This window comes from Solanum lycopersicum, chromosome 3, assembly GCF_036512215.1.
Source record: "Solanum lycopersicum chromosome 3, SLM_r2.1".
Taxonomy (NCBI): Eukaryota; Viridiplantae; Streptophyta; class Magnoliopsida; order Solanales; family Solanaceae; genus Solanum; species Solanum lycopersicum.
In genome coordinates, this window is record NC_090802.1 from 61,595,357 (window position 1) to 61,618,847 (window position 23,491).

The 23,491-nt window shown below is 28.4% G+C and overlaps 2 protein-coding genes, 1 long non-coding RNA gene and 1 other non-coding gene across 4 annotated transcripts; 3 read left to right on the top strand and 1 right to left on the bottom strand.

Annotated features, from left to right (window-relative positions):
• The first annotated feature begins 9,063 nt into the window (after positions 1–9,063).
• Positions 9,064–14,894, top strand: LOC138347307 (squamosa promoter-binding-like protein 6). The gene is made up of 4 exons (XM_069295313.1): positions 9,064–10,319; positions 10,531–10,625; positions 13,533–14,378; positions 14,537–14,894. The coding sequence occupies exons 1-3, from the start codon at positions 9,682–9,684 to the stop codon at positions 14,372–14,374; spliced, it is 1,575 nt and encodes a 524-aa protein (XP_069151414.1). The 5' UTR covers positions 9,064–9,681; the 3' UTR covers positions 14,375–14,378; positions 14,537–14,894.
• Positions 14,895–15,135: 241 nt separating this feature from the next.
• On the top strand, positions 15,136–15,207 carry TRNAD-GUC (transfer RNA aspartic acid (anticodon GUC)). The gene has a single exon. It is a non-coding gene; the product is annotated as a tRNA-Asp (tRNA).
• Positions 15,208–15,476: 269 nt separating this feature from the next.
• Positions 15,477–17,469, bottom strand: LOC138347308 (probable UDP-arabinopyranose mutase 2). Its single transcript, XM_069295314.1, has 4 exons — positions 16,632–17,469; positions 16,266–16,516; positions 16,023–16,191; positions 15,477–15,942 (listed from the first exon to the last, which is right to left on the bottom strand). Exons 1-4 carry the CDS (start codon positions 16,941–16,943, stop codon positions 15,616–15,618), a joined length of 1,059 nt encoding a protein of 352 aa, XP_069151415.1. The 5' UTR covers positions 16,944–17,469; the 3' UTR covers positions 15,477–15,615.
• A 1,827-nt stretch (positions 17,470–19,296) lies between these two features.
• Positions 19,297–19,819, top strand: LOC138347309 (uncharacterized). Its single transcript, XR_011220114.1, has 2 exons — positions 19,297–19,407; positions 19,489–19,819. It is a non-coding gene; the product is annotated as an uncharacterized lncRNA (long non-coding RNA).
• Positions 19,820–23,491: the final 3,672 nt, after the last annotated feature.

Here is a 23,491-nt window from a genome sequence, read left to right on the forward strand (position 1 = left end):
ATTATTTGTGATATCAAGCAAGCAAACTTTATATTCAAATATATACTAACTATATATTGATTCAATTTTAACCTACAACCATAAAGGACTGTTGCACCTTTTCTTTGCTTTTGACTTATCAAAACTGTGGGACCTTCCTTCCTTGAATTGTCCACACCACACACACTCACCCCACTCAAACTCTTATTTTTGTACTTTTAAAGTAATGAGTTCAATTTTATTTTTTTAAAAAAAGAATACTACATCATCTATTTCTCCGTTTTAAAATAAATAAATCATTAAATTATTATTCATAGTCTAAAATAAGTAAATTGCTTAGTATTGAAGAGAGTTACTTGAATTCTCTACTTTTGTCCCTTATAAATAACAAACAACTTCTAGGTGATGAATTCAAGATAGTCAATTATTATATTTATAATTTTATTTTAAATTTATTATATTTTCAATAGTGTCTCTAAAAGGACAAATCTACAAAGTAATATCAATTTATATCATAATTTTTTTTATAAATGAAATTTTTGTGATAAAAGAAGTAATATATTTGTACAATTTATGGAGAATATTGAATTCAGATAACTTAAATTTAAATTGTATGTAATAAATTACAACGCCGATTAGAAAATGATGGATGTTAGTGAAAGTAGACAAGTGAGTTGTTTTAATTCTTTTGAAATAAAACATGAGTTTGTTATGTATTTGGTTTTTGAAAGTAAAGTTAGTTGAGAATATAATTAAAGTATAACATTTATACGTTGGTAATTAGCTTAGTTATTTCTGAAGCATCTATGTCAAATTAGGTAGTCTCCTTTTAACTATATCTTTAAGATAGACATTATAAATTATCATTGATGTTACATTAATATTTCAAATTGGTTCATCAAACACCATAATTCTCATTGATGACTATACTTTTTAAGACAAATAAATGAAAGAGTTAATTAATTAGGTAATGATATTTACTTATTGATTTTGTGCAAGTTTCAACCTCATGCATTCACGATCAAGCAATGAAATTATTAAGTTTTGACCTATATATTAAAAATATAAAAATATTTAGTACTTTTATATTTCATATCAATTGAATTACGAAGCACTATGTACTATTTCTATTTCACATAAGATGGACATAATTTAAATCATAATTTTTATTATTACTCTTTCTGAAAAAATAAATATATTTAGTGCTCCTTGTATTTCATATCAATTCAATTACTAAGCAATATGTACTATTTTTGTCTCATATGAGATGGACATAATTTAAATCACAATTTTTATTATTACTCTTTATGAAACTATAAATATATTTAGTACTCCTTATATTTCATACCAATTGAATTACAAAGCAATATGTACTATTTTTGTCTCATATGAGATGGACATAATTTAAATCAAAAATTTTATTATTACTCTTCGTGAAAATATAAATACATCATTTCTGTCTCATATAAGATGGATATCTTAGTAAAAATATGCCTTATATTATTTGAAGTACGTTACTAAATCAAGATAGAATTAATTAGTATTTCCCCCCATTTTGCCCATACATTTAATCAGACTATGTAAGTTTAATTATTTTTTGTAGATCTAAATTTTCTTTTCTTTTCAAGAGGCTAATTAATACAAATAACAAAAAAGCAAAATAACAAAGTTGATTAACCTATTAATGATTTCTTACTAATCGTATAAAACAAAAAGTGCTTATCTAATAAGGTATAGAGGAGAGAGTAACTAGTGTAATTTATTTCAGCTTTTTAGAAAAATTTTATCCTTTTAATCTTAATACACATTTTAATTATATAAATAAAAAAAATCAATTTATTTTAAAATAAAAAATATTATAATTTTTTAATTTTCTGATCAATCGACACTTTTCGATTTCAATATCAATCATAAGTTTTAAACAACAAAAAGGCTCAAATTTCACTTAGTATGTTTTTTTCGTCTCGATAAAGAATAGTCTGAAGACCTTTATTACATGAAGCTGTGTCATTGCATGTGATATCATTATTCACAGTATATGTGATGTCCAAGTTTTAAAATTAAAAACAAAAAAACAAAAAAGGTGTCACTAGTCACAAGTCACAATCTTATTGAGTTTCAATAACATATTTTGTCAGCAAAGTAAAAATATATAACAGTATATATAATAAATATATACATTATATACCCTACCAATGCACCAAAAGCTACTTCACATTCATGGAGCTAATAATAGAGGAAAGAAGGTGGAATTGGATAGGCTGTAACTTTTGTGAGGATGTATGTAAACTTCAAACTTTAAGAGACTTTATAAATTTTGTTTTATTCGATTAAACTTTGATTAAATTTAAATCATACATTATAACGTTTAATTTAGTATTATATTTTTATATTCATAATTAAAATTCAAAATATTTAATTAAAGATGAAACAATCTCAACGGATTAGCCTCAGCAAAGCAGAAGGCTGAGCAATTCAGAAGGGGCCCTGAAAAATTATATAGTGGGGGGAGGGTTTTAATGTTCATCCATCTAGTTCTCTGCTGGCCAATCTTTTTAATATCTCTACTTTAAAAAAAAAAAAAAACCAGTACATGAAAAGTTGTATTTTCTTATTTCACAATTTCATATAATAAAATATTTCACAATAACAGTTAAAAAATAATATTTGAAATAAACGATACGATTATATGTAGACAAGCTTGATTAGACTTTTATATATATCATTGTAAGTCCTTTTTTAGAAAATTATTGTAAATGTATTAATTTGATTGCAATTCTTTTGTGAAAACAATAAAGTCACTCTTTAATAACAATGACTTTTAATTAATTCGGAGAAGTTTTACTTTTCAAATAACGAAATTTGAAAAAAATGACATTGTAGCGCAAACTTAAGAATAACAACTTAATAAATTAATTGTTTAAGTACTTATAAGTCTTACTTAAACGCTATAATTATCATGAAAATTAATGGTGAAAGACTTATATATCAGATGAAATAAATATGGAGACTAATTAACACCAAAAAAAGAGAATTTATATGACAAGTCAAAGTCAAATTATACTAATCAAACAACCTTTAATTTGTCGTGTATAATATTTCTTCATACGTAGTACGGACACTAATCATAGAGAATTTGATAACATGAGGAAATGATTTTCTTTTCTCATCTTTCATATTTTCTATATGCCATTTGAAAATAGCGATCGAATAATAAATAGTCGTTGATTTTTATTCATGGATTTCAATTTCTAACTTTAGAAATAAATAATTACACTTTTACTCTCTAAAATAAAATTTCTGGGGTGCCGCACATAGACAAAACGTTATATATATATATATATATATATATATATATATATATATATATATATTATTTGTTTGTTTTTTTTCTTCCTATTTTGAAGCTTGGTGTGATGGATCATGGATGAGATTCCTTGGCTCATAGATTCAGGTTTTAAATTTAGTTACATACTCGGTTAGTCAATCAAAATAAATATATTCGCTAGTAAAATATAATATATATATATATATATATATATGTATATATATATATATATGTATGTATGTATGTATACTTTCTCCATTTCATTTTATCTGTCCTCATTTCTTTTTTTTATCTTTATTAATTTCACTTAATTTTAAAGATAGTACTTCAAATTCTAATACATTTATTAGGAGACAAAAAAGTGAATTTACTTTTTTTAAAGAAAATTTGATAAATATTTTAAATTGTTCATTATTTCTTAAACTCCGTATTTGGTCAAATATTCTCACATAAAATGGACGAAGTGAGTGTATATATATAGAGAGAGATTATTATTATTATAAGGAATAGTTGATTATACAATATGATTTGCTCTTAAATTTAATGGATTCAACTTTGAAGTTTTTTGATATTGAATTCATTGGTAATGATACATTGCCTCCTTGTTCCACTCTACATTAATGATTTTTTATCAGTGTAGAGAATGCTTCTCCTTAAATGGTCAAAATCGATAAAAATTCAAATTAATTGTGCCATATAATTTGTGGAATTTTAAATCAAATTAAGTGTGCCATATAATTTGTGTAATTTTTTTTAGAATAATACCGAATATATTATTATTGTTATAGACGATCTAGAAAAGTACAAAAAAAATGATTACAAGGAGGAAAACTATATTATTGGTCCACGATTTCGAAGGAAGTGAGATTTTTTTTATTTGGTTGAATATGTACCCAAATTTCTCCCTAACCACTCATCATTGGTCCCAAAACTTTTAATCATGTGTAAGGATGGTCCCCATCGTAACCATTATTATGTACTACAAAGTATAGTAATTATCAAGTAGAGTATATATCATATATATGTGATGATCCATCGTTATTGGACTTAGAATTTTATAACTTAAGTTTCAGTTTTAATTAATTTGTACCAACTCTACTTTTTTTGCACTAATCTATACCCTCCTATTTAGATCCTTTTGTTGTACAAAAATTACCCCAATTTAATTGGTTCCAACATCAACTCTACTGTCCACACAAATGAAATGAATTTTTTTTTTGGAAGGATAGTGAAAAATTGTTATTGAGAAAGTGTTGTATAAACATATATTGAAAGTCGATTACTTTTAGAAACTTAATTGTTATAAAGGATACTATTAGAAAAGATTTGATTGTGTCAGATAATTTATCAAATACATCGGATCTTAATAAAATATGTTTTTGCGTGAAACATGATATACTTGGCATGTCAACTGTCATGTATTATTAAAACAACTCCACCCGGCTGGTCCACCATTTTTTGTTTGAAAAAACAAAAACAAACAAATAATTTGACAAATGCAGCCAAAAAGATAATGAAATAGATGTATGTATGTCTCTGCTCAATTGTATTTTGGACCTATAGTTTGGTATTTAGCATGGTGGTGGACACATACCACATGGCTTACTAGTTCCTGCACAATGACTAGATATAGGAATCGAAAGTAATGACAGAGTCAGATTTTTTTTTAATTAAATAACGAATTAAACCTCTAAAAGAAATCGAAAAAAGCTCAACATCTATAACATATAATCATAGTTTTATAACGAATGAATTTGTGAACCCCTAATCGGCCCTACCTACCTAGCTTTTCCCCTGATTGGAAGTGCCAAATTGTCTTTTTTATATCACAATCAACATATCTTTTTTATATTAAATTTTTTTTGTTACGGCCAAAATAGGAAGGAAAAAATTGAAAAGCATTGTTACACAGACTATTACGAAAAAAAAATTAAACTAAAATTACTTGATTCGATCGAATTTATAATAAAGTATACTAATTTTGATCGAGACGTTTATAACTAAAAAGTAAATATATACTACTTGGTACTAAAAATTTTGGAAAAAACTAATTAAAATTCAACAGTACTTTAGGATGGGCCAAATGAAATAAATGACCGACTAAACCCTCTCTACTCCCTCAGGATTATGATTATTATAATATACGAAAGTCAACTCAATTTCATATAAATTTAAATATTTAAAAATTGCAAAAGCACAATAAAACACTACCTATTGTCTTTAGCTTAACTATATTTTCAGAAATATTTTTAAGAACTATTGTAATAAAAGAAAGAAAAACGTTGACTTTCAAAATAATAATAATATAACAACAAATTAAATCTATCATATTATTACCATGCGGGTTCATGATAATCTTTTTTCCAAACCCTATATAATGTATGAACATATTCATTAAATATCGACAAATAATTAGTTATTATCATGTTAAGTATTGATTTAAAATTGTTTTAAATATATAATTATAAACTTTAAATTTTAATTCTGTTTTGATATACATATTATTTTAAAGAGAAGTTGAAATACATAAAGTCTTTTTTTTTTTTTTAAATTTAGCTATACGTACAATAAATATTTTTAATGGGTTTGGCCTACACCTTGCATTGGTAGGGTGTTTGGCATTTAATATTTATGGAGTGGTCCATAACGAACTCCTATAGTTTTGCTTTGCTTGAATAAATTTTTATATATCTTTTTTTGGATTCTAATTATAAGAAGTACAATCAAACTTATATTTTAGACAACATGAATAAGAAAAAAGGAAACGACAACACAAAGCTTTGAAACTTATATGAGGAAAATCTTAGCTACCTACTCTCTTGTTTTTATTTAGGAGGCGATTTGATATGTAATTCGGAATCCTGATTTCAAATATTAATTTTTTAAAAAATAGAATTTGACATTTTAAATTGTATTGTCATTTTTTTTTAATAAAAAAAATAAAATTTGATCCATAAATTTATACTTTGTAATAGAATTTATTTTAATTATTCTTTTTAAAAGAGAAGAAGAAGATAGTCTAGAGAATTTGTTATCAATATTATTGACTAGTATGTTTTTGTAAAATTACGTGTATTTGAATGTATGTAATTATAAATATCCATTTATAAAAGAAAAATGAAATTATGTGATTTATTAAGGTATTAATTTAGGATATTTTGATTTCTTGTTGAAAAAACTCTATCTAGAAGCTTGAAATAGCTTCATTGATGTTTCTAGGAACAAGTAGAATTGAAGAAGAAGAAGCAGAATTGAAGAAGAAGGAATGTTGTTCTTGTTATTCTCACACTTTACAGATGCTACAAATGATATATATATACAGAAATGCAGTAACTAACCTCTAACCTTCCACTCACACTTTCCACACATACACACACACCAACTAACAGAATGCAATCCTAACTAACCACGTGAACATGCTAATAAACTAACTGAATTAACTGAAAATGAGAAAGTTAACACTTGTTTATGATTTAATGTTGTATCATGCATAAGAGTTGTGGATTTTTTTTTAGAAAAAGATGGGTTATATATATATATTTATTTTCACAAAATATAATTTAAAAAAATTAAATTATATGACCAAATAAAATTTTAATTTCAAATCGATCTGATGCTGCAATATGTCCCAACGAGACCAAAAATAATTTGGTTACGAGAAAATGGTTTCCCTAAATTAAAAGGAAAGATAATTTCCCTAGATTTCCACAAAAGGGTTCATGAAAAATGTAAAGTAAAAGTTTTTTACTGCTTTTATTCTTCCAAAACTTGAATATGATATGATCAAGCTTTTTTTTTCTTTTATGCTGCTTGTACTTGTTGAAGCACAGTCAAGCGTATATTTAGCAAATTTCTAATGTTTTTTATTTCCCTTTTTGTGAGTGCCACAATATTTTCTAAAATTCTTTTACTATTTTGTTGCTGACAAATTATGGTTAGAAGATTTTAAAAAAACTAATTGAAAAGAGTATATGAATAAATAATAATAATAGTTATAATAATAATAATTATATATATTCTCATTGAATAGTCGTACGTTTGAATATGATTAAGGTGCCATTAATGAAGGATACTTTTCTCACTTCTAAATTTACTACTTATTTTAGTACTTTACCAACTATTTCTCTCTCTACACTTTTGCTCACTCACCTTATATTATTGTTATTAAATTAGTGGTTCATTTTATTAAAATTATTTTTATTAATTATAATTTGAAAGTTAATATATAACTACTTAATGATAATGGTATTACTAAAAGAAAAATAGTAACTTTCTTATGATTCACTCATATGAACAAATCTCAAATATTTCATAAACTATTACGGGGATATTCATTAAGAGATCAAATATATCATATTCTTTTTTACTTCAAGAAGTTTTCACAAACCATTTGATGGAGATCAAGTTTAAACTATTTTAATTCGAGAAACATGCTATTAATAATTTTCAAATCATGAAAAAAGTTTAATTTTAAAAATAAATATATATGGGCACGATATTTATTAATAAAATTATTTTTTCAGAAAATAAATAAAAAAACTAATAAACGTACAAATAATAAAAAATTATGTACTTCAATGTTGATAACTCATTAAACTACATAAAAGATAAATTACCTAAAAACAATAGGAGTACTATTTTCAATTTTATATACTCTAGTTAGTTAGATTATTGTAATAAGAAGAGTCATGTGTTAATTTTTTTTCTTCTAAAAACATGGTAAAATCAACCATGAAACATGTCATATAACACAGAGACATATCTTTAATTTGATAATAATTGGCCTCTCATAATAAACGTGTGAATAATTATTTAATTAAAAAGTACACAAGGTTTAACATTAAAAATCTATACAATTGTGAAACACGCGAAGCTTTTGACTTTTCTTTTGATATAATATAAGTATTATATACTCATCCTGTAACTGAAAACAGTGTATTATTTTTTTCAAACAAAATAAAGAATAGACTAATTTGATTTGACACTAAATTTAAGAAAATAAAGAAGATTTTTAATTATGTAATTTTAAATTAAAGTTATGTTAAATGTATAAAATTAATTTTTAATTTAGTAATTTTAAACATGTCACTTGAAAAATTGTTATCAAAATAAAAAAAATCATTTTTTTTGAAACAGATTAAAAAGAAAATGAGAAATGAAAGGGAGTGTTATTTACTTTTTCTAATAAGATTAGATAGTGCTCCCTGCTTTATATCTTTTTAAAACCCTCCATTTTAAATTTAATTTTCTCACTTTTCATTTTTAATCCGTTTATATCTTTCTCTGTCTCAAATAATGTAACATAATTTAAATTTTAAATTTTAAATAAATTTATTTTTCTTATAGTTTATATATACATCATTTAAGTATTTTATATTTTCAATTATCATAACTTGTAATATTTTAAAGTAATTTATAAATATATAAATTTTAATTTAAAAAATAAAAAATTATATATATAAATTTTTAATCAAAACTAAATTATTTTATTTTTAAGTAAGATGAAAAGTATTACATAAACAAAAGCAGAGAGTTATCTTTTTCTTTTTGACTTTTCCAATTCTAACTTTTCAGGTAAATATATCTCAAATCATAAAATTTTTAGATTAATAATATCTTCTAAATTTTATGTTAAATAAAAAGTAGATAAATAAATTAAAACGATCAATGCTTATTTATTTTTACTTTTTATTGTTTAAAATTAATAAGAGTTTCTCTTTTTCAAAATTTATATTAAAATTAAATTAGATTATTCTAGGGCGAGTATTTTTGTTTATATTTAAAAAAAGGGAAAAAAAGAAAAGGTGTCTGGATAACAATTTACCTACTGGCAAAGGAAAGTAGCAGGAAGTGGGGGCTTACATTCTATCTATCTTTTTAACATAACAATGGAGATTGAATGTATATAGTGGCAGTGTCTCCATCTCTTTCGCTGAATTAATGCATATATATATATATATGTGTGTGTGTGTCTGTGTCTTCATCACCAGAGACTCCATTTCTAAATTTTAACAAAACTCAGCACTTTCTCCTTTCCCAAACCACCCAATTTGGCAGCTTTCCATTTTGTTTTCTTTTTAGTATTAGTGTTTGAGTTTGGACCACTTCTTTTTTGCTTTCACCCAACTGTACTACTTTTTTCTTGCTAATACTATCTCTGTGCTTCCACTAAGGAGGCAAGTATTTTACTTGTCTACTCCTCTTCTTCAGTGCTCCTTGATTGCAAACACTTATTATGGACTTATGAGTTGTCCCTTTTTTTTTCTTTTGTAAATGACTGGGTTTTTGAATTGCTAATTTATATCTGGTTGTGTGTTATGGAGGAAGACTAAAACACTAGTACATTTTTGGGTGTTAATAGGGTTTAAAAAAAAATGGAGTCATGGAGCTATTTTTCAGGGGGGAAGGGTTTTGTATCAGAGGAATCAGTTTCTGTTAATGATGGAATGAGGAGAGTGAAAAATGGAGTTATGGGTTGGGAATTGAAGACCCAAAGTAGCTATGGAATGTGTACAACTGATAATCAAGGATTTCATGAGTTGGGTTCTCCAAATCTGATGAGAAAACCTATGTTTACTGACCAAATGAGAGATGGCTTTGCTAGTAGTAAGCACTGGGGTGGAGGTGGTGGGAGTATAGTTGGTGCATTTTCTGGGGAAGATAAATCTAGTTCTAAACTATCAAGCTCAGCTGTGGATTCAATTTCCAGAGACTCATCACTGATTGATTTGAAACTTGGAAGATTTCCTGATCATCATGTAGATGGAAATATTTTCAAATCTGCCAAGACTTTGTCAAGCTCTACTTCTGCTGAGTCAATTCTTCCTGCTAAAAGAATGAGAGCAGGAGGTTTGAACTCCCACAAACCATTTTGCCAGGTTCAAGGTTGTGGCAAGGATCTCAGCCCCTGTAAGGACTATCACAAGAGGCATAAAGTGTGCGAGGTTCACTCAAAGACTGCTAAAGTTATCGTAAATGGCATCGAGCAGCGGTTTTGCCAGCAATGTAGCAGGTACTATTGTATCTGAATTCTAAGTTTTGCAAGTGCAATCAATCAATACTAGTTCTAATATATTCATTTAGATCCATTATGAACTATATAGAATCTCTTTTAGACCATACTCTTTCAACCTTTGTGAATAATTTGATTGATCATAGCATCTTTATTTGCAATTCTTAGCTATTGCAGCTCAAGTTAATCAGTGTTACTACTTTACTTGTAGGTTCCATCTACTGGCTGAGTTTGATGATGGCAAACGTAGCTGCAGGAAACGTCTTGCTGGTCATAATGAGCGGCGAAGGAAGCCCCCTCATACTGGTATGCACTCAGGCTGATTCAGTCATTTTCTTTGTACAAGTAGTTCTTAATTTTGCATATTATAGTTCTCATTCTCTAATATGAAACTTACTTAGATGCATGACAACTCATTTTCTAGACTATATCCTTGTATTTTGTTTTTTTATTCGTACATTTTATCGCCAAAAACAGCACCAAGAGTGTACTGAAATCTGTCCATGATTGAAAGACTTAATCTCTTATCTATATTGAAGGGAATCAATCATGTAAAACAAGGTATCAAAAAGCCAAGGATTATAAAAATCTTGTATGTATCATTGCTCTCATTTAAATTTCTGTCCCCTGTCCACATTCCATACTAAGCTCATAGGAGCAGTACCCGCAGAACTTTCACCTGCCTGTTCACCTCTGCTTCTCCCCCTTGTGGTTACCTACTTTAGGTTGCTTGGCATGGCCACTCCACTTTCAATAGTCTGATAAACATACACCAGATTGCCAGGATACAGAGCAATGCAGAAACAGGAGGCTCTCACTGTTTTTCATACATGAATATCCACTGCAAGTGATGATCCCCAATCCATGTGGTTTGTCTTAAGTAAGACTTAATTTATGCTAAGCAATCCAAGTAAAAGATACCACTTTTGGTGGTGCTTTGTGTTTACTTGATTCTCAAGGCTACTGATGCTTTCTGTCAATTCTAAATAGAACACACTGTCAAGGCCTATACTTCCTCCATTTCAATTTGGTTTTCCTACTTCCCTTTTTTTTAAACCATTTATAAAAGAACGCCTCTTTTCTTTTTCTTAACAATTCTTTAATTCCAACTTCCCAAATGACATGTTTAATACCACAAGTAACAAGGGCATGTTGATACATTTGACATATCTTTAACTTAAAATCACAAGATTCTAAAGTTTTCTTTACTTTATTCAAAAATCACATGAAAAGAAGTTACCTCAAAAGATTTAGAGTATCTTCATATCCTTGCAAATATAACAAAAGATGGAAAATAATTTATGTTGAAAATCGTTATTGGTGATACCAAAAAGAAGATTAATGCTTATTAGAGAGAGAACCATTAGAGTATTATTAGAAAATTCCTAGTGTTAGATAATCTTAACTACAGAGTATTGAAAATTTATGGTCCTAAATAGGGCATTTATAATAATGAGGATTCATACATCCGTTTCCGACAAACTTGGGGTTTGATGCATGGTCTTGGAAATATTTTGAAAAGCTAATCATAAGTTCTTCTCTCCATCAAAACAATAAGGTGTTGTGGTTGTTGTACATCAAATAATGTTTACAGTTTAAAAAAAAATTGTTATATATCAAATACTATAAGTTTACCTCATTTCAACATTGCTAATTTGCTATATATCATGTATTTTATAGAAGGTAGTGTTAAAAAGTTTTAAAGAATGACAAATGTCATACTCAATATGGATGTTTTTAGCATTAATTGGTTTAAGAAAAAACAATGCCAGTTTTGTATATGCAATAATTTGTAGAACTTTCTTTCAACAAATAATATTTGAAAAATTATGATAGTTAATACCTTTGAATTATCGTTATAAACTTCATAATTTATGTTTATTCACAGGCTATGAATACAACTTCTTAATCAATCAACTATTCATCAATTCCAATTAGTTGGAGTTGTCTATATTAATCTCCTGTTTCATGCTGCCCTATATGGTTCATTTTATTCCGATATCTAGTCTTTTTTTTTGTTGAAATGTTTGCTAAGGTTGTATTTGGTATTGATGGAATCTTTTTCCAGAAGACATTTTTCCAAAAGAAACTTTTTTTTCAATATCCAGAACTCTCCTAAATTTATAACCTATTTCAAGTGGGACTATCAGTGAAAAACATAATCAAAGGAAGTTGTTTTTCCCTTTAAATGGAACATATTTTACAAGAAAAATAGTTTTTGGTGTTCTATTTTTTTTTTCTTAGAAAAAATTACTACTATTTTACAATGTTTTCCTTCAACATACCAAACATATCAAAAACCATACACTACTGAATAAGTCTCTAACCAGATTGAAATATTCCTGACAAGCGCTAGACCTCATGTAAGTGTAACAAGGAAGCTGTAATTCCAACTAGATGAATCATTTGACTTCATTCTGTTTGTATTTAGTTAAGCTCATATTAAATTCAGATTGTAGGTCGTCTGGAAGGTCTTCTCAATGTGATTTTAGGTGTGTCATCCTCATTAACACATTTAATCATCATAGTGTCACACCTTTGAATAGGTGCATAAGGAGATCTATATAGGATATGAGCAAACCATGTCAAGCTACGATTTTTTTCATTTTATCCTCCATGTTCTTGGACCTTTGTCGGATGTGATCATATTTTATCTTGTGCAATCTTGTATGAGTGTGTGTCTATCTCAATACTTTATTTTAACATCTTGTAGATATATTGGACTCTAGAAGTCCAAAATTATCTCCTAAAAATATTGTTGCTTTACAACAATGCCAGTCTAACAACTATTCTTTTCGCGTAATACGCACTTCTTCATTTCATATATCATATTTTATTATATGTGTTACATCTTCATCTATTATGCAATTATAAGGAAGACCGACTTGTTTATGAATTGATGAACATTTAGGTACCACAAATCTGTTAACTAGCTAAATTCTAGTGCATATTAAACCTATTACTTATTAAGATATGCTTTGCTTTTTAACATACCAAAAGAACTATATGCTTAATTTTTAAAACTAATTTCTTGCATAAGTTATAATCCTTTCATAACATTCTCATTTGGCATGTTGAATTCAAGAGTTTCATGTTCTTTCAAGTGAATTTTGGACTACAAGTGTTTGATGTTTCCTATTGTGTTATAAATCATTTTAAAAATAAAATAAAATTCATCTGTACAGTATCATAACACACTCCAGGTTTTGACAGGTACCAGATTTCGTGGAACTTCTTTTGCAACGTCACCCTTTGCATGCCAAGACATACTTAGTAGCCGCTATCTGCATCAGCCTAAATATGAGATGAGTGACTGGTGTAAGAATGTAAAAGTTGAAGATGGTGTTGATTATAGCCCTCAACTTGCCATGCCCTTTACAAATGGACAGTTACAACCAAAATCTCATTTTACATCATATCATGCCAAGAAAGGGTGTCATTCTTTCCATGATGGACTACCTGCTGTAACAACAAGCAGAATTAACGAGAGTACCAACTCATCTCTGCATGATATGCGAGGATCAGATTTTGTTTCCCCTTCTCTGTTCCACACCACCTCAACTGGTTCTGAAGTCTTGCATGCATTGGACACATCTTCCATTCAGGGGCTATCAGGGATATCAAATTCCAGCAATGCTCTCTCTCTTCTGTCATCTCAATCACAGGGATCGTCAAATCATTCCACTGTTTTTTCCACTTCTCGCCCCCTCATTCAACCAAACAATAATTACAATGTGACTCAAGCATCTAAAAATGTTCTGGGACTTGGTCCTCAGGCTTCGGCAGGTAGAATGTCCAATACATTCAATTCATCTGGGATCAATTCTGCAGAAGGTGGACTGGACCAGATGATATTTCCTAACAACACTTGTGGTATCAATCGTGTCATTCAAGGATCAGATTTGGTGAACTCTAAGAATCAACTTTCTTGTGAAGATGGACCTACTATTGATTTGCTCCAGTTGTCATCACAACTTCAGCGTGTGGAGCACCAAAGGTTTTCCGTTCAAGTGAAGCAAGACGGCAATGCTTTTCCCGGTCTCAGAATCACTTGAGCAGGTAGGAAAAAGTGCTGCTCTATCACATGTTTTGCTCAACCCTGTCACATGTTTCAGTCTGGTGATTACAGAAAGATCTTTGTTTTTTTAAAATCGCATGAAGTAATCATGCCTTGTTATGTTGCCTTTCTTGCCCTAAATTACACTTGATGTTTGCAGATGCAAATGTCTGGATTAAATTCATAATCGGTGGGCGTTGAACTGCTGTAGTGTGCAGCAACTCAATCAAGAAGCACACACCTTTCGCAGCTTTACAGAGGTGGAAGTATCAGGGAGTAAGTTTTTGGAATCTTGATGTTCACTGCTTGTTTGCTCCTTTTTTGTTTTTATTTTCCTCATGGTGCTGTCTCATTCAATAATAATGTTTTTTCTTTCTCTTTGACAATTGACAATAATCATGACTTGTAAGTCTCAGTTAATCTGTGTAGTACTAAATATGCACCCTTTTTTATGGAATAGATGCTCAAGTGTTTCATGAACATCACTCATTATAAAAAGTGCATTATTTCTTTTAAAAGTTCAGCCCTGGAAACCTCTTTGCCTCAGACTTGTTGCGAAGAGTGTATGCAGAAAATAATGTTATGCATGGCAACTAAGGATGAGCACAAACAGTGTGCGATTAGTTATTTGTATGATAATTAATTGTCACGTTATAAGTATCAGAGAATCGATTTCTTCTATTATATTCAGTTATTCACTCTATTTTGAGTTGAAATGGTGGATGATGTTACATCAAAACTCAAATTACTGGCAACAAGGTCGTTGTAGTATAGTGGTAAGTATTCCCGCCTGTCACGCGGGTGACCCGGGTTCGATCCCCGGCAGCGGCGCTATATTTTTTTGAATTATTTAAAAAAGATGCATCTTCCTATTATTACAAAACGTCTACATCCTTTTACTGTTTTAACAATGTTTGTTATAATTGATTGCCTAATCAATTTATTTAGGCCGGTCCCAATGTGATGATTTTTCTTAGGCCAAACTTATAGCTCTATGCCAAACTTTGTGGAAATTTTGAGTTTGAGGGAACAAAAAACAAAAGACAACTTGCTAAGGAATATGCTTCTAAAATCTAATAGCAGCCGGCAGCTCAGAAAAGTTTGTAATGGTTGGTTTTTCAATTAAATTAAATTACATAAATATTGTCCCTCAACTCTCCGGGCATAACAAGACTAGTAACAACCTTACCGCAAAATATAATTTTTAACAAAAAATAATAAAACGACAATGATATTTGTCTATTTTGAGGTACCATTAGGTGTTGTCGATGGATTGAGCTCATCCCATGCTTCAATCCATGTGATCATGGCATCAGCCAGCTTGTTGAAGTAATCATCGACCTTGCCAAGTTTTGCTTTTACTTGTTTTGAGAGTTGAAGGTAGCATTTTTGGACAGAGTTGCAGTCCTTTGGAAGGGCAACCGATTGGAAGAATGGGATCAACTCCTCTTGCCAGTAAATACCTTTGTATTCTTTCTTTAGGTTCACAAATGGGTTGCTGGCTTTGCTGTGCCAAATGTATGGCAGACCTGTCTTCACTCCCATTCCCAAGTGATCACATATCACCTATACAACAACACGAAATGTAACTAATCCATTCAATTGTATCACAATAAAATCAATGGATCTGCCTCTTAATACTATACCTTGATGCACCATCCAGCCCACATGTCATCGTAGCGTCCAATAGGCTGTCCATCGCCCATGAGTCCAAAATACATAGCAGGGCCAATCAACTCACGATCAAATGCCAGGTTCATACCACACATGGGGAAGAGAGTTCCCTTTGGGATCGTCATAACAGCATCAACATACCTGTAGACAGTGCTAAGTTAGTGTCCAGATTAATAATAATATTTATAACAGGATGACCGCGTTTGCTATCTGACCTCGTGTTTCTTTCAAGAGGCTTGACAAGCTGGGTCGGTGCATCATAATCAGGAATGTTAAGCCAAAGACCATGTGAAACTGCCGTTGGTACACCTTCACGGAGACTGAATGGGTATCCACGGACGAAATCCGCGCCATCTCTGTAGGGATCATACAAAGTGTTGAAGAAAAATGGAGTCGACGGACACAAGAGATTCTTAATGTGTTGTTCTAGCGCATTAATTTCTTTGCCACTTGGGTCTTTAGCTACCTGTCAATAACAACAAATACACTATCTCTGAAATAAAAACAGATGCGACGGGAAAAACAGGGACTAGCAAGATAATGAAATTCGAATCAAAACCCAGCAGAATAAGTAAACTTACAAAGCAATCGTCGTCAATGGTGTAAATGTATTTCTTCTTAGAGACCATATAACCAAAGCAACGGCAAGCAGAATCCTTGAACGAGATGCAAGAAGCCTTAGGACCCAGAATTTTGTTTATATCATTACGATTATAGAGCTCGTAATCAAACCCTTCAGGGACCTTAATGACCTTCGAAGGGTCACCATCTTGAACAATGATAAGATGGTAAGGCTCAAAAAAGGGTCTCCACATCTCCAAGAAATCAAGGTTTCTAATAGTGGGAATCACTATGTCAAGCTCATCTTTCAAAAGAGGAGAAGCCTTTGCCATTTTTGTGTAGAGTAAATGGGAGCGTTTGTGTGAGGAATGTGTAAATAGAGACGGAGTTTATATAGAAGAAGAGGAATTGCTACATATTGTGTCACATGATGCAACAACATCTCATTGATTTACTCCCTTCATTTTTTTTTAATGATAGGCTTTTAAATTAAAATTATTTTTCTTTTTATAAAGAGAGAAAGTCTAAAAAGAAAAAAAAAAGGCTTTTTATTTTAAACAAACGCAAAAGGAAAATATATTAAACCTATTCGTTTTTTAAAAATAGAACTTGAAAGTTAGAAAAAGGGCCAATACACCCCCACAGAATAAGCAATTTTATCCTTCTTTAATTAAATGTTACTTGTGAATTAGACGGTTACTTTTACTTTACTTGGTCAATATTATATTTATTTTATTATTAAATCAATCTTTTGACTCTGATTCATGAAAAATTAATAAAATGAATATATCTTTCCTCTACTTTTACCTTTTTTTTTTTTAAAAAAAACAAATATATATTCATTGATATGACAATTCTAGAGCAAATTAAGGAAGATAAATTAAATATACATACTCAAGTCTTTAATCTTAAGTCAAAGACTTATCTGAGATATTGATTTTTTAGAATGTTTGAACTTAATATATCTAGTAGTATAATTTTTGAAAATATTAAGTGTTAGTTTAATAAAATCAAGCAAATATATGACCTTTATATTTGATAATTGAACTAAAGGTATAAAAACAAAAAATAAAAATAAATTTTAATTAAAACGTCCATATGAATGGTTAAGAGCGCTTCACATTTCAATATGAAAATTTTCAATTTAAATTTAAATTTAATTAAATTTTGCTATAAATATGAATATAAAATTGCAATGGATTTGGTTAAGGCGCAATTAAAGCGTCGTACTAGGAAGAAACATGAAACGTAAAGGGGGGGGGGGGGGGGGCACGTGCAAAGACCGGCATTAGAGAAGGGGCTCGATTATCGAGGTGGGCCGGCTAATTAGTCTTTTTGCTTTTTGGAACCTATAAAGAAGTTGTGGGCTCCTAATCATGGGCCCAACTACCTCTTCACAAGAACACGTGTCGAACTTCAAAATGATTCACAAATCAAAATCACTCCGCTTAAAATTTCAATTTTTTTTGAATTCGTATTTCAAAAATTCATACAATATGAAATTTAATTTTCAAATGTAAATTAAAAATCGATCGTTCTTTCCAAATGAAAACATTGCACAAAAGTTGAAATAATAAATAATGTCGTTATTATAAGTCATGACTTTCTCATTTTAATTTATTATTTTTTTTAAATTTAATACGAAATTTATTTTTAAATCTTTTGTATCAAAATAACTTTTAGGAATAAGAATATACGTAATTAATCTACTTATTACAGATCTCTGTATCTCTATTGAGACCCTATCACCTCTTTGAGTAAATAGAGAATTAAATTTTATAATTTTAAATATGTATGGTAAAAACAGAAAGTTTAATCAAATAAAAAAAAATAGTTCCTATTTAATATGTTTTGAAGAATAAAAGGAAACATAGGAGCTTGATATACGGGGGTTTACCTAAATTTGTTTGGACTAAAATATAGGCACCGACACCCTTTGTGTTTTAGCAGCCACCGACGTAGCAAGTAATCTTACCAACAAACTTCGTAAATCTCTGCACGATATCGGTTGGATGATTCAGTTGGGTCGGAGGATAATTATTCACGTGAATAATTTATGATTGATTCTCCTTTAAATTTTAATGTTCTTTTAAATTGAGTCTGTCAAATAATTAAAGGGTTAAAGTAGGGACTCAACCTAACTTTTGTATCATAAAAATATCAAAGTACATGAAGGATATACATCTTTGCCTCCTGAGCAAAATGAAGAATGAGATATTTCATTCTTATGAAGAAAAAACAACAAACAAAAAATCTGAACCAACTCATAACCTGGCCAAGAAAAATTGAATATACAAACTATACAATTTCCAGATTTCCACCGCATTATAAATGTAAGGCATGATACATTTATTTACCTTATATAATTATAGTTTATTTTTGTTTGCTATATTTAATGGGGTCCACAACCTATTATATAATCGTATAAAAACATTATTTTCTAATTTTGTATATAATTATACACAAAACAATTTTCTCTCTCCTTGTCACATTCCAAATTTTTCTCCTACATTTAATACTCTAGCTATCCGGTTTGAAATTCAAATTGTTGTCCAAAATTAGATTACTCCCTCTCGAAGTTGAAGTTCCCTTCCAAAGTTGAAGTCAATTTCGTAAGTACTCCTTAATTTTAGTTATTTACCTCTTCTTTTTTTTTACTTATTCAAAATTTGTATATGTGTTCTGTTTATTTTTTTCTCCATATATTTTGATGAAATAATCGATTTTTTGTTCTTGATAGATCTAAAATTGGTTACACAATGAATGAATCATCTTCATCTTTGAGGATTACCAGAGGTATTCCTTTGCATGTCAATGTTGTTGACATTTTACCATCGTTTTCAATAGGGTTAACTCAAGATTTTGGGTTTGATGTAGGGTCATTGGGAAAATCAAATCAAGTTATACAAGAACAAACAATGGAAGAGCTTAGATCAAAGGAAAAAAACGACCCTACGGCAGTTCAACAAGCTATTAACAATGCCATGCTAGAGGCATTAAAATAGTACAAGGAAGAAGAAAGAGGAAAGCTGTAAACATTGAATCAGAGGAAAATGCTTCTGAAGTTGTCGGATCTGATGAACATAATATTCATGAGGTACTGTATTAAAACACAAAGTTAGATACAATTTTTTGGTTAATTAGATGTCAATATACAAAAAATATTACTTAAGTATTGTATATAGTATAATTGCATGTTTAGTAATTGTATATAGTATATTGCATATTTATGTTATTTTTGTTTTTTGTATATATATACAAAAAAGTAATTGGACTTAGTTATACAGATGAATTTTTTTTATATATGATTAGAATTTGTATATTCTATTAGTTATATACAAATTATTGAAGTTAGTATATATTAAGTTTATATGCATATACAAAAATTGATATGTACATGTCTGTTTTAATAGCTGGTAGTAGGAAATTGTATATGAAAGGCTCATTATTTTTTTTATATACATATGTACACAAAGTAATTGGATTTAGTTATATAGACGGGAAAATATCATATGCGATTATAATTTGTATATTGTAGTAGTTATATACAAATTATTGAAGTTAGTATATATTAACTTTATATATTATTGGAGTATATAAAAAGTCATTTAGAAACTTGTATATAATGTCACGTTTAACAAATATATTCATGTACATATATAAATATACAAAAAAAAGGTAAGTTCATATATATATATATATATATATATATATATATATGTATGTATGTATTTTTGAATTTGAACGTTTAGCTTAAAAAAAGGGACGTTTCCCTAAAATTGTGGCATTATCTAAATTTATTGTTAGCATATTTAACGCTTCAGTTACAAACCACTTTTTAAAATATAATTGTATATAAAAAAAAACATTATATACAAAATTAAAGATACCTAAAATAACTAAACTATACCCATATAAAGTAATTAGATAAACTATACCCATATAATGTTATTTAATCTAATAAGTTTGCCATATATGAAATTTTCACTAAAAAAAATGTTGAAATGATATTCTACTCCTAATGAATCTCTTTTATATTAATTACAATTAATTTTAATTTCAAAATGACATGTAAGATTTTTTTTTTTTTAAAAAAGACGCGTAAAATGTTTAATTAGTTGGCAGTCACTGATTGACTCACTAATACATGTGAGAGAATTTGCATTTCACGCAATTTGGCTTCAAAATCGCGTGTTTATTTTATTGAAAGATAGGATAGTTAAAGTGTCTATTTGTACATTATGAAAGTTAAAGGTCAAAATTAAAATTTGAAACCAAATTTAAAATCTAATATATATATTATGCTTAAATGTAATAGTAGCCCAAAGGTGAATCTAATATTACCAAGTAAATTAACTCATCAAGCTTGTAATAAATAATATCAATATTCGTCCGTATCAATATTTTATAAATACAGATCTTAAGACTTAAAAAATCAGTCAACATTGGCTAATTAAGTCAAGGATGTTACGACAATAGAAAATATTAAAAATCTTAAAAATCTTTTCTTGAAACATAAAATGTGAAAAGCAGAAGTGAAAAATTATTTTTGAGATAGTAGATAAATAAAAATAATAAAAAAAGATAGAAATCATCCAAAACATGCTTCTTAAATATTGATAAAACTTCATATAGTTTAACTCATATTATTTAAAACTTCATCTAGTTTAACACATAAAACTTCATATAGTTTAACTCATATAAAAAATATATCATTTATTTTAATCATATACATTCATTTCAATAAGTTATACTATATTCCAAACATTTCTTACTTTTTAGGTTGATCAATTGATGTCAAAAATTATCCATAAATAAACATCATAGGAAAAAATTTCTTGAACACATTCGTTGTAACAAACTCATAATTAATTCTTAATAGTTATCCCCATTATTCTCCTACCATTTAGTTTTACTTGTCATTTTAAATTTCACGAGAATTAATTTAATTATTCTTTAGAGCTAAACTAAGTATTTTAAATTCTAATGTTCAAAAATTATTCAAAAATGTTGTAAGTTATAATCTTTTTCATTTTAATAAGATGAAAATAATAAAAATTACAACTTTAATCTATTTGAATTTACTCATTTTAAATGTTCTTAAATCAATGCATTTTTATTGTGTTTAAGTAAAAAATAAAATAACATTTTTAAATACTTATTTTAAAACCAAAATAAGAAAAAACCATCCAAATAGAGATGTTAAGTCAGAATTTGTGTTAAATAACATTCAAAAAATAAAAACTTGATAAGCTAAAAGTGAAGTAGCAAGTTCGGAACCTAAATAAGTCACAAAAATATAAAAGTAATCAAAATAAGTCATTATTTAGTATGTAACAAAAATAAGTTTAGTGGAAGAAAAAAATTTCACTTTATCTAATTTTCTAGACGTTTTTCGTTAGTGTCTTAATGTGTATTTTAATATAAAGGAATTTTTTTCCACTTTACAAGTGGAACATTTTATTACACTTTATAAAGTGAAAGAAAAGCTTACACTTTATAAGAGGAATATATTTCACACTTTGAAGAAGCGTTTTCAAAGTTTTGTACAATTATATGATTTGACATATCATAAAAAGGAAAAAAGCTACATAATATATTTTTATTTTTTTATTCTGAAAAATCTTCCAATCTCTATTTAAGGACGTTTAAACATAGTTGATAGCAACTACAACATAAAGTCTTCTATTTTTCTTCATTTCAATATATAAAAAAATGTCTTCTACCCCTAAAATTGAAGTTTCAATTTATTGAGATGACGAAATTATACATGAAGGAAATACCATTTATTATAATTGTCCTCCCAAACACAATGCTAATCATTCAATTATTTTTTTACTAGGCTACCATTTAAAGTTCCAATTTTTTTTCAATTATTTTTTTACTAGGCTACCATTTAAAGTTCCAATTTTTTACAAATTAAGAAATTTTCTTCCACTTTATCAAGTATAAGCAAAAGTTCTACTTTATACACTTAATAAAGTGTAAGAAAAAGTTTTGTTTTATATAAAAAATATAAGTTATGACTCTAACTAAAAATATTTAGAAAATTTGATAAAGTAAAACTCTTTCTTACACCAAGCTTATTTTAATTACATATTTTTGTTGTGTTTCGTCAAATTTGGTACAATCGTTTCATCTCTACATTTTTTTTTTCTCTCTCGTTTGATTAATTAATTATCTAACAATGTCTGCATCACCCAGTAATAAACGACTAAAAATTATGCGTGCTCATGATGATGTTGATTCTGTTAATGAAAGTTGTGATAGTAATGCTGTACAATTCAAAATTGATCCTAATACTGGTGAACAATTTAAATATTGTCAAAAACGTGACAGATGGGAACTAGCTAAATTTATAATTGTTGAGGCACTTTACAGTACGAGTTTCACTGATTCTCTAGAAAAAAACATTCAAATTTTCTACTATCCCGCTGAATATTCAGAAGAAATTGATCGTGCTGAACTTGTTAAATTGTTATGTGTTGAATCAAAATACTTTACACTAGAAATTTCATAAGATCTCTTGTAATTTATATGCGGTATGCTCATTTTCCAGCGTATAAGCCTATTCCTAGGAGAGTTATCATATCGGAAATCAGAAAACCGTTTTTTAAGTGTCGAAGTCATCTCATTGAAAATTTTAAGTCTCTTTCTTGTAGTGTAGCATTAGGTATTGACATAGTTCCCACTGAATGGCCAGGAATAGACATTGTATGCTTCACTGCTTGTTGGATTGATGATAACTTTATTATGCAAAAACGGATTTTAGCATATCAAACAGGATTAACTAAGGAGTTTCGCAATGTTGATACAGTTATTAAGATAATGGCTAAATTGATGTATAGTTACAGTATAAATGATAGGGTATTTGCTGTGA